The sequence below is a fragment of the Hippichthys cyanospilos genome, chromosome 1 (genome assembly GCF_059441005.1).
Source record: "Hippichthys cyanospilos isolate Australia breed blue-spotted pipefish chromosome 1, RoL_Hcya_1.0, whole genome shotgun sequence".
NCBI classification, from domain to species: domain Eukaryota; kingdom Metazoa; phylum Chordata; class Actinopteri; order Syngnathiformes; family Syngnathidae; genus Hippichthys; species Hippichthys cyanospilos.
The window spans coordinates 33,731,699-33,749,530 of NC_142369.1; the positions used below are offsets into that span (position 1 = coordinate 33,731,699).

General features: G+C 37.7%; 1 protein-coding gene across 4 annotated transcripts in view; it reads left to right on the plus strand.

The window, feature by feature from the left end:
• LOC148430179 (NMDA receptor synaptonuclear signaling and neuronal migration factor-like) overlaps positions 1–16,520 on the plus strand; it is a 42,197-nt gene extending 25,677 nt beyond the window's left edge. For all 4 annotated transcript variants that reach the window (XM_088434263.1, XM_088434246.1, XM_088434254.1 and 1 more), the window contains 7 exons: positions 10–93; positions 934–967; positions 1,190–1,260; positions 3,160–3,239; positions 3,630–3,732; positions 8,499–8,574; positions 12,563–16,520. In XM_088434263.1, the coding sequence (XP_088290389.1) occupies positions 10–93; positions 934–967; positions 1,190–1,260; positions 3,160–3,239; positions 3,630–3,732; positions 8,499–8,574; positions 12,563–12,660 (546 nt within the window). In that variant the 3' untranslated portion in view covers positions 12,661–16,520. The remainder of the gene's footprint in view (positions 1–9; positions 94–933; positions 968–1,189; positions 1,261–3,159; positions 3,240–3,629; positions 3,733–8,498; positions 8,575–12,562) is intronic.
• The last annotated feature ends 1,312 nt before the right edge of the window (positions 16,521–17,832 follow it).

The window sequence follows — 17,832 nt, forward strand, 5'->3', positions numbered from 1 at the left end:
CTCCCACAGCTTTTATCATCCAAGGTTCCAAAAGCTGAATATGTTCCGAACATCATTCGTAGGGATGACCCATCCATCATTCCGATTCTTTACGTGAGTAGAACCAACACATCACCGTCAAAGAATCATTCAGTAGCCGATGAGGGACACTAAGAAATCACTTGTCAATAATGCTGTCATTGTATTAATTGGCACGAGTCACCACAAGTCACTAATGTGGTAAATGGACTTTCACTTACATAGCGCTTTTCTACTTTGGGTACTCAAAGTGCTTTACACTAGCCAGTCACTTACCTAATTCATTAATACGTATTAATTAATATGAGGAAAGAGAGGCAAGGTGCATTCAAATGATGTCAAACATTTCAAACTCAGACAAAAAGGCCATGGATACAATAAACATCAAAAACTATAATAATTTTAATTTTAAATGATGTCATTTTCTTAGAGGTGAATAACAAACTGTTACTATCATCCCTGGGATTAAACGCCCCCCTAAATTAGAAAGTTGCTCCTAAAATTAAGCGAATGATTCATAAAACTGCTTTGCAAAACATATATATGCAAAAGAATTTTAGGTGTTTTCTATTAATCAACGCTACCTTGTTGTTTTATGCGTTCAACTATAGCTGTGGGGATTTGACTGGCTTGAGTTGAATGATCATTTTATTCATTAACACATAATGTATTATTTATGATGCTCTGAAGGAGCTTAGGCAGCATGAGCTTGTCATTATTCATTAATTTAGATTTTAAAAATTCTGAGCACTAAGGCAATAATTGATAGTGAGATGAAATTGTGGATGAATGGATAGTTAAATAGGATTTTATTGGATCGAGATCTAGGCCTAAAGTAATATTCCAAATGTTACATAGCTATGTTTTTGTGCTCCATTCAATGTAGTGAAACCATGTTTTATGCTCTATTTTCAGGACCACGAACATGCTACATTTGATGACATCCTTGGTGAGTATGGCATCTACTCAAAAGTTTAAGAAAATGCAGTTGTAGCATTTGGCATAGTGCTGTATGAAGGTAGGATGGACAAGGTGGCATGTTTCCAGTTGTTGAGGCACTAAGATGAGTCATTTGTGAGCATGATACTGTCAAGGGACCAACAACATGTGTGTTTCATCATTTGGTGAAAAGTGATACCTACCTCTCTTCCTTTCGCTATGTGACACTCAGAGGAGATCAAGAAGAAGCTGACCGCCTACAGAAAAGGCTGCAAAATTTGGAACATGCTCATTTTCTGCCAAGTGAGTGACAAGATGTACAGTATTTTAGGAACATTGTGACATTTTCGGGTCATAACATGTCATATATGACATACCGTTTTCCAACCTAACGTTAGCTTGGACACATTGTACTGAGCAGCCAGGACAAAGGTAGTACATTTACAAAATGATTATCCTGCTAACTCAAATTTGTTCCACTATTATTTGTTAAAAGTTTTAAAAGTACTGTATTAGTCTATCTAATTTCAAAAGTACTTGCTGCCTACTCACACAGTTAACTTTCTCTTTTGTTCCTGAAAAATGTAATGTTACCGTCTAATATCCCAAGAGAAAAAGCCCTCCTTAAAACAATAAATCCATCCATTTTCTACCATTTTATTCGGGTTCGGCTCACGGGGACAGCAACTTCAAGTAGGGAAGACCAGACCTCCCTCTCCCTGACAACATAGTCCAGCTCCCCTGGGGGCGATCCCCAGACATTCCCAGGCCAGCCGAAAGACATACAGTACAGTCATGATGCCATGATTTTTCCCAAACACCTCACCAGGAGGCATCCTAATAGGATGCCCATGGTCTCAGATTTGGATTTGGTGATTTTCATCCCACCCACTTCACACTCAGCTTTGAATTTTTCCAGTGAGAGTTGGAGAAGCCAGAGGAACCACAACATCCGCAAAAAGTAAAGAAGCAAAGTTGAGACCACCAAACCATCCAAAGCCTTAAGGAACTCCTGGAGGATCTCATCCACACCTTGACACAAAAGAGTTGTTTTATCACCTCAGTGACTTCAGCCTCATTGATTGGAGAGCAGGAATCAGAGTTTCCAGACTCTGCTATCTCAAAGAAAAATCATGGAGGTCTTTGAAATATTCAGCTCACCCTGTGTTCAGGTCAACATTTCCTCATCTCCACTGCATACAGTGTTAATGGGGAACTGCTTTCCCCTCCTGAGATGCTGGATGGTGAACCAGAATTTTCTCTATGTTGTTCGGAAGTCATTTTCCATGGCCTCATCGAACTCACCCCAGACCCCGGTTTTTGCCCTGGCGACCACAAAAGCTGAACTCCTCCTGGCCAGTCGTTTTTTTTCAGCTGGCTCCGGAGTCCTACAGGCCAAAAAGGCCCTTCAGCTTGACAGCATCCCAAACCACTCGTGTCCACCAGCGCGTTCGCTAATTCCGCCACGACAGGCACCCGACCACCTTACGGCCACAACCCCTGTCGGCAACCTGGACAATGGAGGAGCAGAACATGTTCCCCTCTGACTCAATGCCCCCCGCTTTCCCCAGAACGTGGGAACGTTTGTTTGAGGTTGGAGTTAAAACTCCTTCTGACAGGGGACTCTGCCAGATGTTCCCAACAGACCCTCATGATACTTTGGGTCTGCCAGGTCCGACCGGCATCCTGCCCCACCATCGGAGCAAACACACCACCAGGTGGTGATCAGTTGATGGCTCCACCCTTCTCTTCACCTGAGTGTCCAATACTTGCTGCTGCAAATCCGATGGCACAACCACAACATTGATCATCGAACACACCCTTATATTTGTTTGTTATGGACAATCCGTGATAAACACAGAAGTCGGGGAGTCCATTCGGCCCAATCACACCCCTCCAGGTCTCACTGACATTTGCCATGTGAGCAAAGGTGTTCCTTGTTTTTTGTCATCCTTATATTAAAATATTATTTTGAGCATACCCCGCCTGTCTGCCTAAATGCATTTGGGTCCACGCCTTCCATAATTCTATCCCTTCATGCCATGACGTAACAGCCATAAAGTTCTCTATTTTGTGTATTTTCTCACTGTAAGAAGTGAATTACCATTCATATTCACAATTGATAAAGCCCACTTTTTAGTTGCTAAAACGATGATGGATAAACCACCTGTGTCATGCGTTTAAAAATTAATCTTTCCCCAGGGAGGACCAGGTCATCTGTATCTACTGAAGAATAAAGTGGCCACCTTTGCCAAAGTGGAAAAGGAGGAGGATATGATTCAGTAAGCATTTCTAGCATTTGGAAAAGAGAGAAAAAAAAAATTGATGTATGGCCAAATTCCATCATATTGCATCCAAAGTTTAAACATATTATTACACTTTATTTGAGTTGCAAATATGTTTATTTAAATGTCTTCAAATCTTTATACACATTTCATAAAATTGCTCAAGGCATTTTTTTTCTTTTTTAGCAGGTCAAGCCAACATTAATAAACTCAGCAATATTTTTAATTGCATCCAACATATACAGTACACATTTGCCGTACACTCTGTTATGCATTTACCCCGTCACTGTAGCATTTTTCCATTTTCCTCAGGCTTTTTTGTATCTCTATGTTCTGATTTTTTTGACCCCATCGTTGGTGATTTTATAACCTCTTTTGTGTGTGCAGGTTCTGGCGGCAGCTGGGCAAGCTGATGAGTAAGGTGAACCCTGAGCCCAACCTCATTCATATCATGGGATGCTATGTGCTAGGGAGCGCAAATGGAGAAAAGGTAATCAGCTTTTGTATCGTGACTAAGACTTGCAAACAGAGAACGTACACATGCAATCTTTGAACATAAAAGAAAAAGTGCTGCAAATGTGTGCAAGTATGTACTCGGAGTAACTGTGAGTTCAAATATACACGTCCTAATACCATATGCTGCGAACAGCAGTGTGAAGATTATCCGGCAAGCTGTTGGTTTTAGCTGTTTTTATCCTAGAGGTTTGGTGAAGAAATTAGTCAACTCTGGGCAGTTACTTTTATTTTAAAGTAAGGAAGTGTACATTTGTCATTTGTGATGAATGACCTTTTTAGCATTTCAGCTGGCTAGTTACCTTTCTTATCCTGCTGTGAGGCTACCACCGTGGACATGCAGGGGTGGACATTTAGGTTGAGCAAGCTCTCACAGACAAACATACACGACACTTTGAAATTACAGAAAAACAGACTGCTTGACACCCACTCAATTCACGCATGGGCTTACTGACCCTTGGTGCAATTACCTGCGCTCCCATTACATACATAGATCCACATCTTCCAGTATCCGTGCGGATGCCCATCCACCTCCACAAACAAATGCACACTCGCCAAATGCAGGCGACTTACACATCTCACATATGTCAAGTCAAGTTTATTTATAATGCACATTTAAAAACAACCTGACCAAAGTGCTGCACGATTATAGTTATACCTTATTATACTCTCTTGCATGCACTGAACAAGGCTTTGGATAGTAGAATGCAAGTGTAACACTACTTAGTTTGCAAACTAATTTCAAAATGAATATAAGAGAGATCACAATAATTTTGCATCATTGCATGTTTTGTATTAAATGTAAAATTAAAAAAACACTCACACAGGAGTACAAACAAGCAAGGTTAAGCCTTGCGTTAGAATGGCACTCAGTAAAGCAAAGCCCTGACACGTTTCCACAATTTAATCAATGCTTTGAGAGAGGAAATTTCCTCCTCTGAGCACCTCTCTGGGCATTAGCCGGTCATCATTTGTGGACCACAGTCATTGATGTTTCACTCATTTATTTCTAGCACATCCCCTGGTGGTAGTGTGACGCACAGAAAGACTGTTGATGCCCAATAGGTTTTCTTTGGCCCACCTCCCCAATGCTTTTCCTCCTCCGTGTCTTGGATATCTTTCCGCAACCCCGTTCCTTGTGAGCAAGACCAAAATAAGTCTCTGCCTCGATGGGGCACACATCAGCTTTCCTGACAATCCTTTCTCTAGAAGTTTTATCTGAGGAATGGTGATGATGTCATGTCATCGCTATATCCTCTTACTGGTGGAAGCGGTAGATCTGATGCTAGTTTCACTTTTCCTTTTCCCTACGGGTGTGAGCTAACAATCCGGAACCAATAGAATGGGGGAGTTCAAGCATGCTTTTGCAGCTATTGCCAGCCTGCAAAATGTTTTTTTTTTGTTTGTTTTTTTAACATCAATGAATTAGCATATTAGAGCACTTGTGTTAAAGTCCGGCCCTGAGAAGGTATTCTACGGCCCCGGGATGATATTGAACAGGCCCGCGGGCCTACTGCGGTTTGCGGGTCGCAAGTGTTTTTCCCACACACCACTACATTTATCACAATGCAACGGTGTCTCGACTGAGCGCAAGCCGGCTTCATTCATTGGAGGTCATTTGCTAGCATAACAGTAAAAGTCAACTTTCAGATACTGATCAAAAATGGCAACATCAAAGACAAACTCTGAAAACCTGGGGTGTCAAACAACGGCGGTAGTTGGATTATATGTTTGCAAAGGTTAATATGTTTTTTTTTTTCTTAGTTTCAGACATTTTGATATTTTTTTGTTATTCTTTTTTTCTGTTTTAGACTAAGCTGTAACCCATAGAAACACTGTAAAAATAATTAACAGTTGTTGAAAGTTGATGTTTTTTTTTTTTTTTTTTTTGCTTTTTGCTTTTTTTAATGTTGCAAAAGATACAGGTTTGGGTATACTAATGCAATTTTATAGATAATAATTGTATTCATGGTCAGCGTCTTGGGGGCGACAAGTTTCTATTTCCGAGAGCTGGTTTGGCAAAATATAATTGAGAAGCACTTGTTTAATGTCTCTAAGTAACAAGAAAAGTGCTATAAAATGAATTAATTAGTATGATAATACAATAATAATTTAATTTTTATTGTTGTTATTAATGATAATAATAGTGTTTTTATTGTATAAAATCTTATGCAGTCTGTTTAAATGTTTTTTTTTTTTTTTTTTTTACCCAAGTATTAGCTCTATTGTGCAATGTAATGTGAACTAATTTTACCAAAAGTTTTACCAAAAAAGCTTCAAATGATAATTTTTACAGACCACAAAAAAGTAGATGGCAGAGCTTCTTTGTGGTATAACAAACTTATTAGTCATTTTAATGTGCCAGCATGTTAATAAGTTTTGATGTTGTGTACGTATTGATGTTGGTACACTATGTTCACTTTTTATTTAATCTGTCTATCCCCATTCCATTATTAAAAAGGAAGAATGCACTTGTGACAATGTATTTGTTAAAAACATCCACTTGCTCAACACTTTATGTGCAGTAATTAAGTAGTTTGAATTCCAAAGTGGCTCAAGCTCTAGCTAATGGCTATGCCTTTCGGGCATAACTTTTCTTGCTTTGAGGTGTAGACCTTCACAAAGTGACACATTTGTTTCTCATGTTTATAGCTGATTCTTCCAGGATACAAACAAGGAATATTAATGTATATCTCACTTGTCTGCCTAACGTAATTTGTATCATTGTTGTGGCAGCCCAAGACAGTCTGTTTTGTTAAAATACAACAATTACTCACCTGTGTAGAAATTCATCAGCCTGCTTTTTTTTTTTCCTGTAACTAGCTGTAAGATGTTAATTACTAAATGATATATTCATGTTACAGAATGGGTGATGTAATATGAGCACTGTCATAATTGATACATCAAGCTGCTGCTGCCTTTGCGTGCTCCTGCAAGCTCAGCCAATCAGAGGCTATTAATAGAGTGAGCTGTCTTCAGGTGATGCTGCATATAACTACAATATCAGCTTGTCACGTTTTAAGATCACGGTTCATTGTGGTGGTGGGCAGTTAAAAGGGCGATCCAAGCACATGCAGGGGAAGAAGACAAGGAATATTGAATTTTTGGGGGGGAGAGTATCAATGTCAAAACAATAAGCAAAACAAAAAGGTTTTTAAAAATACTAACTTAACAATGTCAAAAATACAAAGGAAGACAGAAAAATAAGTAAAACACATTTTAGCCCAGATTACCACGCAACATGATGTGGCGAGAACACATGATGTACGATACAGTTGTTTTGGATCTTGTGAAATAGTGCAGGTGTGCCCAAAGTTCACATCTGGATACAGTATAGTGGTACTTCTACTTACGAATGCCTCTTGTTAAGAAAAATTCAGCTTACAAGACTCCTCATGGAAAAATATTGTCTCTAGTCACGAGAGAAAATTCAAGATACGAAAGGCGTATAATATGAAAATAGAGACATCGGCGGTCTCGCCAACATGAATGTAATGTAATATGTCACAACCTGTCACAACCTGTGATGTCTACCATATTGTAACAGTTTATGATGCATTTTTATAATTTAATAATATGCAGGCTTTCCCACAAACAATACAGACAATAGTTTTTTTGCAGTGAGGTTTACTGTGGTCTACCACTTTTCATCTTCACTCGTTTCAGTCACACTTCCCACTCACAATTTACACCCTGGAACTAACAAACACAAAATTGACATTAATATATTCACATAAAAACACATACTGTATGTAACATACCACTTTGGACTTTGCGTATGACGTTCCTTTTGTTAGCACGTCGTTATCATTTTAGCAATGGCATCACACAGGAAGCAGTTCGCATGACCCCAAACTAAACTTAAGTAAGGCTACATGCACAAAATAATACAAAAAAATAAATATTCCTCCTCCGAACTTGTAAATGATTCCTGAATCAATGGAAATGTAAATTAAAAATGCCCGTCATACATCTTCCCCCCTTCTCTCTCTCTCTCTCTCTCTCTCTCTCTCTCTCTCTCTCTCTCTCTCTCTCTCTCTCTCTCTATCTCTCCCTCTCTCTCTCTCTTTCTTTCTCTGCACTCATTCCCAACATACAAGCACAATCTCAAGGCAAACAAGTCAATTGCATTCATATTATGAACTGCGACAATCCGATTAATTTAAAGGGTTTAGAAGTGTTTTTATTATTATTATTATTCTTTACATTATATTTTTGGATTATGTACTAATATAATTCTAAATTCTATTTGTTACTGTTTTTGATGCATTTTTTAAATTTAAAAATATTCATTGAAAGGGTTAGGAGCATGTTGGGTCGCTTTGAACGGATTAGGCTATTCACATGTAAAAAGTGGCTCTTCTTATGAAAGATTCACATGACTAAATTACTTCCGGAATGCATTAATTTCGTAAGTAGAAGTATCACTGTAAATATTTTCATTTACTTTTACTCGTGCATTTTCTCCAGTATCACTGCATCACTATCATGTTTTGAAAAAAGTAAGGTTTGATAAATAAAGTCCAATATTTTATATGTATTATATGCTAAACAATAGGGATTTCGATGAATCGGATTTGTTTTTTGACTGAAAATATCACTACAAGCTGTTTGGCCACGGTTAATGCCGTTGACTGCCAAAGTGTTGTTGGGCCTCTTTTATTACAGGCATTTTATTTTATCGCAGGGTAATTACTTTGAATTAAAAAAAATATATTTTCCCTTTGACTTATTTTCTTGCAGCTGATTCAGACTTTGAAGAGGCTGATGAGACCGTCCTCTGTTGAATTCAAGTCCCCACTAGAATTATCTGCACAGGGTGAGATCACGCAACATCATCACACTACCAGTTTGTAAATTGCACACTTAATTGCATTTTTCCCTTCCCTGTTTGGGATTACCCATCATTCTGTCTGTACAACACAAACAAATTAATGTTCCACAGCAATTACATTTAATAACCGAACTGCGCGCATTGACCCAAGAGCTTCGTCCAAAATGAATTTGACGTGAGGCTTAAAAGAGTTCCCGTGTTTTCCCAACAATGCCTCTGCCATTGTTTGATCAAACTACCCCAAAGATCCCGTAGCATAATCCTCTTTACCCACCATATTTTATATTACTGAAATTTGAAGTGCTCACTCAAATTGTGTTACTTTTGTGAAAACAAAATATTTGTCTCTTAATTCCACAATTATGGGTGGGCTGACACATCGGGGAGCAAACTACTCACATATTGTAAAAGCAACGAAGTACAGTGGGCCCCCGGTTTACAATCTCCCTCTTTTACGAACTTTTCATTTTACGAACGTGGACCGCGGCGTTTTTTTGTCCTCCTCTTACGCGCAAACCTTTCGTCTTACGAACAATCCAACATGCCGGTCAGTGGGTCCGTACTATTTTTTTTGCTTTGCTGCGTCAACAAAATTAACTATTCACGCATGACACGGAAATGCCGATATGCTATTGGTCTTATAATGTCACAGTCACTGTCTCAGTCACGGTGTCAGTCACGGAGATGCCGATATGCTATTGGCCAAACGCCTTCATCTAGCTTGATGGCACAGCTGGTCGGTGTGTTGTGAAGTCTTTGCAAACTTTATCTGTTAGACATGGCTTCTAAAATTGCTAGTGGCGGTAAAGGAAGAAGTAAGAGGATGATGACAATAGAAACGAAGCAAGAGATAATAAAAAAATACGAAGGAGGTTAACCTTGCCATTGAGTATGGCCGTAACCGCTCGGCAATCTTCTAAGGGAAAGAATTTCCTTGCCAGGGGACGGACCTCGGTCAACAACAAAATGGAGTGGCTTCTTCTATTATGGATTAAAGAGAAGAAAATCACTGGTGATATGTTCTAGTTTGAGAAAAGTTCTCGTTTAAGAAAATAAATAAATAAATTCTGCGGGTTGGTCTCTGCTCCCCTCCGCCTCCACCCAGCTCAAGTCACGTCGCCCCAAAGGTAAATGTCATTTTTCCTTTGTATATTTATGTTATTTAATTTAACTGTACAGTAGATTATGTTACTAATTTTTAATATGTATATAAAGTCGTGATGTTTTTACATAAGGTTTTTACACGCGTTGCACGCATTCACTAATTAACATAGGTTTGGATTGCCCGTCATATGAGCAATTCGAGTTACGAGCATAGCCGCTGAACGGATTAAGTTCGTAACACGGGGGCCCACTGTACTCAAGAAACCATGGCCTGTCCTCTTCAGAACAAAAACAGTCAGTATTGATTTGTCTCACAATCCCAACTGGTGGATGTTAATCACTGACATTAGTCAAGTGTCAGCAAGCCTTTTAACTGATGAAGAAAGTGCATTAGGGAGTATGAGCAAACACAGGTGTGAACTCTGCTGCGCTATGTGCACATCTCTCATCTATCACTTCACTGAGAGCGAATGCTAACATCCTAATTTTTCACTATAGAATCTGATCTGTTTTCTCAAGCCACTCCTCTTTCCAGATTACCTTTTCAATTGCCGTATTTCTCCAAGTACAAGTCGACCCCGCTTATAAGTTGACCCCCCTTTTTTTTTTTACTTCATTTTGAGTGAATTTTACAAAAACGCGATTATAAGTCTACCCCTGACTTTAGTAGTTACATACTGTAGATAGATTGGCTGTCCAACTGTAACACATAGTGTGTGTTATTAAAATGACGGAATTTTTTGATACATTTCTCCATTGTATGGTACAGTGATCCCTCCTACTTCGCGGTCTCAGATATCGCGGTCTCAGTACTTCGCGTTTTTTTCCAGGAAAAATAAAAAATATTTCAAAATAAAAAATCATTTAAAAAATGTGCAAAAATGTACACAAATTGAAAAAAGCAAAAAAGTACATTTTGCAGTACTGTATTAATCAAATAACGAAGTAATATTAGTTAATAACTATGTTAAGAATTCTTCAAGCGTTAGAGTTCATGACGTTTTTATCTTATTTTGAAATGCATTCTTTTAATTTGTCGGGACGGGTTGCATTTCCGGTTCCTGTTTTACATTCTATGCGCTTCATTCGGCTCGTTAAGGTGACGTAGCGAATTACAACGTAAGCTCATATTTATAGTTTATTATCATTTATGTTGATCACGCACGCTACTGCCTATGTTTAGTAAGCGATGAGTGTTTATTCTGTTTATGTGTTCGTTGTGTAGAGGTTGCACTTTATAGTTAGTAGTTGTTGTTAGTTGTTGCTAACCCGCTAATGTCGGCTAAAAATACAGTAAATTCATAGATAAAGTGTTTATATATTAGTTTACTGACTTTAGGATTGTTGTTGATTTATTATTCAACAGATACTACATGATACACCATACATGAGTCAAAATAAATGTGAAGTTCAACGTGATGACTTGCGTACTCTTTCACCGGAGTCTTGGTGCACATAACCAGTCCTGAGAACAAATTATCAACAAACTAAGTAATATTATTTATTTAATGAATATACAATAATATTAGTAAGGATAATGTAATGTTAAATAATAGGAGAAAGGAAATAAAATAGGCAAAAAATACAAAAAAAAAAAAGGATTGTTTATGGTTACTGCGGCTATATTGGGGCGTACATAGAAATCTAGGAACTGATACCCTACTTCGCGGGTTTCAGACTTCGCGGGGGGTTGACAGCCCCCATTAACCGCAAAGTAGGGGGGATCACTGTATATCGAATCACATACTGTTGCGGTTATGGGGGGGTGGAAACCAGACAAGTCCGAGGCAATGTGCGCGTTGAGGCAAATGTTGAAACTAATGTTGCAACAATACAATGATTTGAAGTTTCAATGCTTTATTTATTTATTTATTTTTGACAGAACTGAATAAGAATTTGTTGGAAAACCCTAAAAGTCATCATCAATATATGACACGCCAAATAGCTCCTTTCATTTAACTCCCAGACGTTCTTTGTTCAAACTTCTCGTTACTCTTCCACGGGTAGTCATCTTTGAACCCATCGAATTCGTTTGCAATGGAGGTCTTTGGAAATGATTTGCTGATCATCTTACTTGGGACGTTCTTTACCCAAGTGACGACTGTTGTGAGAACGTTGCCTTTTGCTGTTTCTCCCCCTCACCTGCCGAAATCCATGTTGACTTGGTCAAGCCCATGTTTAAGGGCTGAAGGAGACATGTCAAGCTGTCGTTTCCTTTTCATAATGCATCAATACCCACCAAAAATATTATCCACGCAGTCTCGTTGTTGACAACAAAGCGGTAATTAGGCGACCCCTGACGAAAGTGCATTTTTTGTGATGTTCTGTGTAAACGCTGTAAAGCAGATGCATACTATATTGAATTAGAGGTATATATATATATATATATATATATATATATATATATATATATATATATATATATATATATATATATATATATATATATATATAATCATTTTAAGTCTTGCAAATGAAATGATTTGACTTGTTTCACATTTGTATGACTAGTAATTAAACACAGCTATTTGTCTGTTTTGAGTTATGCAATTATAAGTCGACCCCCCTAATATGGGGGTTCAAAATGAGGGGGGGAAAAGTATGATATCCTCTACTTCAATATGGAGAAAATAAAATTACAAAAACATGTTAAAAATGAAAAAATAAATCAAACGTTTGTACTCACCAAAACAGTTGTCCCCCAAAACACTTATTTCAAAACAAAATCCATTCATCTTTTTTCAATCAAGCTTTTATTTTGTGCAACCAAATCCAACATGATTAATGAAATGAACATAACCCCTTTTATCCTCCAAAGATATGGACAGTTTTATAATTGGGATTTGTTCTGGCATTTTTTTCCCTCCAGGTAAAGAGATGATTGAGATGTACTTCAACTTCCGCTTGTTTCGTCTGTGGAAAAGCCGCCAGCACTCAAAAATGCTGGACTACGACGACCTGCTGTAATGACGGAGCTCAATTATCTGGCTTTTCGGCCGGTTGTCTCACACCTGAGCCTACGTTCTCCGACGGAGGCTGTGGAATGGTCCCCAGAGACGCTCGACGGTAGTTGGGGCGGCGCCACCAGCTCACCTGGGTTTTATTGCTCTCTCCTGAAAGGACTGAGTGTCTGGGTAGATTCAGCTATAGTGGTGTGCCATTCCTCAATCCACTTTGCTTTCCTGCTAATTCTGCAGTGAAAATAGAAGGAGAAACACAAGAGAACGGAGTTGAGGAAAAGGACTTTTTAAACTTAGCCTCGATGTGTTGGAAAATGGTGACTCCGTGACACAAGAAAACACAGCTCCTTCTTGCTAAAGTGATTTTAGTTTTTCACCTTGACAGATTATTTTACCTTTTATGGTGGTTGGCTTGTTTTATTTATTTAAATAAGCAAATGCTTATTGGAGCTTTCGGGAATAGAATTCCAGCATTTCTACCTGCTGGCATTTAATAGTATCTAATATTTAGTCTTATTCATAAATTAGAGTTCTATTTAACAATTGTTGTATTTAGTACAGACTGTTGTATTACCTCAGGATAAAGCCAGTGTTTGACATTAGCAGATAGATCCACTGCTTATACTCTTTTGGTAGCGAGTGAAGGCCTTCATATAGAACACACAACAAGCAGGATGTTACAACTGTCAGTGTTGGTAATATGTGTGTTTTGTACTTCTTTGGCAGTGCTTGCCAAACAGACAGTTGTAGCCCTGTGTAGCATTAAAGCTTTATATTTTTCACCTGTTGCAATGGCACAAAGTATTCTGTCCGAAGCTGTTCAGCAGGTGATTATACTGGACGTTTATACTGCATGCATGTGTCATAAGCAAGTCTATAGTTGTGGAACATCACACTAAAAGTTGTAACTATGGGAAAGCTGAGTTGCTTTTCAGAATCCTATTTTATTTAGTCAGTTTTTACATTTGCGAGAAGCCACAAAGTGAAGAGAATCGTCCTTGCTATTTGCTATTATTGTGTGCTTAATAGCAACTATAACAAATCTGCACTAAAGTTCAATTTATCTCTGTGTGGTATATTCCCATAATTTAAGGGAAACATCAGCTTTTGTTATGAGACAATAGGCTACTTTTATCATTAGTATTACAAATATAAATATAGACACGTGTCATTCATATTACAAAGTTGTAAGCCAACATGACAAGTTTCATTAAGCTCCGTTTAGGTTAACACTTGTGCTTGTAGTTTAACATGGTCGAACATATTTTCTAACTGTATCCTGTACAGTCGGTGTGGAATCTGTTTTATCCAACAAATGCCTTCTGTACAGCTGAAATAATCTGTTTTAAAGGACCAAGCACTCCTTCTGAAAAATGTTGTGAGATCAAAGAAAATAGATTCATTGATTTGTAACTTACAATTTTAATAAACTGTTTTGATGTGTAGCATAACTGCTGGTGTTATCAGGCAAATGGTGCTGTGTCAACTGTAGTGACTTTTACAGTACACTGCTGCGTCTCTCCTTGCTGAGATGGGCTGAAAATTATTACCCTGTCCCCATTCACCTTCGTTATGATGTGATTGCATTTGGTGTGAGTGTGTTAAGTGCGTGTGTGGGGGGCACCTTTATTTGTTTGACGCATGAATGAGTTAGTATGGACACTCAGATGCTCCTGAGTCATGTTAGTTGACAAAGAAGAAATATGAACGTCTGGTTCGTGTCCTTTTGAAGCGGATGTATTACTGTAGTTGTGCAAAAACATCAATTTATATTTCTCCAAATGTTGCTATTTTCCAAATGTGAAGTTTCGCGTTGAAAAGTCAATTGTACATTGCAAGTGTTGCATATAATCATTTCAATAATCATGCTTAGGTCAATGTATTGTTGTACTACACTTATTGGTACTGTATTTAAAAAAAAAAAAAATATTCAACCGTGACTATTTCGACGCAGGTATTCACTGTCAAAATCTTCACATTTGAACAATTTTTTGTATTACACCTTTTTTTTTTTTAATCCCTGAGATTCCACCATTAATTTTTTCTGTCAGATTGCACAAGTGTCACTGCTACATGAGCTACATTAAGTTAAAAAAAAAAGCCTCTTTATTGCTAGAAAAACATGTTTTTCAGTGTTTGAACCGAAACTTGGTTTTTGGTACATTTTTTTTTTATGTCATTTTATGCTAATGAACCTTTGTGTTGGATCAAATGGCCAATAACATCAATTTTAGATTAACAAATAGTAACACCTCTACCTCTGATGTCAAAATTATATTATTGATTTCAGTGGCAGATCTCCATGTAAAAAAAAAAAGAAAAAGTGTAGCTTTAAAGGTGATCTTCGTTAAATGTAGTAATTATTATTCTTTTTCTTTTCATCTACACGGGAAATAGAATTTCAGTGTCAACTCCTCAATCTATATAATTTATGAATGTTACAATACAAATCTCTGAACAAACCTCCATTATCTTGTATCTTTGTATCTTTTGGCCAAAACTTAAGCAATCTTATTTTCCCATGTTATGTAAACAAACACTCATGTCCGCTTACATTGTAATAGAAACTATTGTAGCTATGATTCATTGTGATGTACAACCTTTGAAATTGTTCACATTCATGTTATTTCTTCCTGATGAAATGTCTCTTTACAAGGTTTAAAATGATTGATGACAAATACCTTTCCCTAATTATTGATTAGATGAATTAGCGTTTGAGAGATTTCACGTTGTCCAAGGCAACTCATCGTTACTGATGAATTGTAAAGACGAAGAATTGTGTTTTCTGATTGCCGCCTGAAGTCAAGCCCCATGCCGATCCCAATCTCTTGGCCACACAATTTACTATCAATAGAATCCTTCTGCTGCATGTATGGATTCATAATTAAGAGCAATAAATAATAATATATCTACACAAAGGCTCTTATTTGCCGTTGTCATAATGATTTACATTTTTATTTATTTATCGTATTCATAATCTTAACACAATTTTGAGAGAGCCATCTTTATATTTAAGATCTTGATATTTTAGGTGTAATTTAAACCAGAGCATACAATCCCGATAAACTATAACTAAACAATTCTATATAGTTAGAGCAATGGAAATAGCTGTGTAAAGAATAACATAAAATAAAGATAGCTTTTTGATAGAACATAGCAGACGTGTTAATACCTCTTGCAATGTATTTTATATCCTTTTTTTTTTTTCATCATAAATATACACATTCACCTACGCATACAATTACTTTGACTTGAAATTTGCCCATTGTAGGAATGACAGCATGCTGGCCCAGGAATGTTTATATGGGGTGGTCAGGGTGACACAACACCTCAGTGAGGACTGGCCAAGGGGTGGAGGATGGAGAAACAAGGGTAATAATTCCAAAGTCACGGCAATCTTTTTGGATGTATCACTCTAGTCGGCTTTACTCCAATAATAGAGCTATGGACAGACTTCCCTTTCAGTACTTTCATCATGTTATTGTCACATGAAAATAAACACATCGTTTTCTTGCTGTGCCGTATTTGTAAGGCAGTAAGAAATCACTGCAACAAATGCTGAAATGTATGGAGGTTGAACAACCCTGTCTTTCAAAAGCCAATGAGTAGAGACATTAAGTAAAATCGCTATTGTCAGTAGGTGATGGTTTGATTCTTAAAAACCGAGATTACGGACAGTATCAGGGTAGCTCTCGTAATTATTTCAATTCCTATTTTGATTGAATTATATAAAGTGTCTATGTACTGTATGTCATTTGAGCTAATAGATAAGCAATAACGCATTGGTAAATATGTCGCTTAGTTGATTACACAATGTGAGAAAAAATTGTTTTGAGATTTTGTTCATTAAACATTCATTTCACACTGTTTGTTGTATTGTCTTTTCCTTGATCAAGTAAAGCGAGTAAAAGCAGAATGCTTTTTGGATGAATGGGGTGACACTGCCGGTGTTGCCTTGCAGCAGCCTGATAATGTTCAGTCTGCAACAGTTGAAGCTGAGCAGCTGCATGCCCGTACAGCTATGATGGAGTTTTTAAGTGCGGCAGTGTAAAGGATTTGATGTTTTTGACCTGCTTTTCAAAATGAAAAAGAATGACTCACTTTCAGCGAGTTAATCTTCTTTTACTTTTTTTTTTTTTTTTAGTTAACAAAGCCAATGAAAACGAGTGTTTTAAAAGAGAAATTCACTCCTTTGGGATCAAAAAATCCACATATGTGTTGAAGCTTGAGAGAAAGCCCATTTAAAATTCCACGTTCCGTTCAACGATCACTCTCAGGATGTCATTGTTTACCATCAGGATGCCATTGTTTTTCCTGTGCTCCCTACTTTGTCGCTGCATTTCTTCGTCCTGCATGGACCTCAAGTGCACCTGGTTGCTTTGCTCGAATGTCTCTCATGACTCCCAAAAAAAGATGTCCCTGTCCCTCTTCCGCTTACTTTTTGAGATGTATTTGTAGCTGCTCCCCTTTTTTAGTCCTGGTTTCATAAATCAAAATTCATACTCTGTGTGGTACAGCAAATAAAGCTGTACTGCAGAAAATATTTTCAAGGTTAATGAGTCCCATCATTGTCACTATGATTTCAGAGTACACTTAAAGCAGAAAGGACAGGCTGGGTGAATTATGCATTGGTAACATTGACTACAGATGGCAGATTGAACCAGAGGTACCACAGGTTCTTCTTCTCAATTGGAAAGCAAAAGAGACAAGTTCAACTGCTGGTTGAAGAGAAGTAGCTGTGACAAAAGCCAAATAGGCCGGGTTTTTACTTTCTGGACCAGGATTTGACACCTATGGAATTAACCCCTCAGGATATAGTACAAAGACGCTCTACCTCTTTTGGGCAGGCTGTCAGGATGTTTGTTTTGCAGTTATTTCAAGAGCATGAGAGCAGATTGTGATGCAACATGGAGGCCAGAATAGGTTGAATATTAATGACGAATCTCTTCATTAATGATGAAAGAGTCCAAAAACCATAAGAAACTGTTGTAGCTTCCACGTTTAAGACCGCAATGAACCAACAACAACATGTCAGGTTTCAGCAAACTAGAACATTTAATAAGCAACAAACAGGAAGGAAGGCAACTAGTTTTTTCTTGCGAGGAGAGTGGATACGAACCTGCACCTTCTCAGATCTCCTTTCGGTCTAACTGAATCTCATTCGCATTTCTTTCTTTGG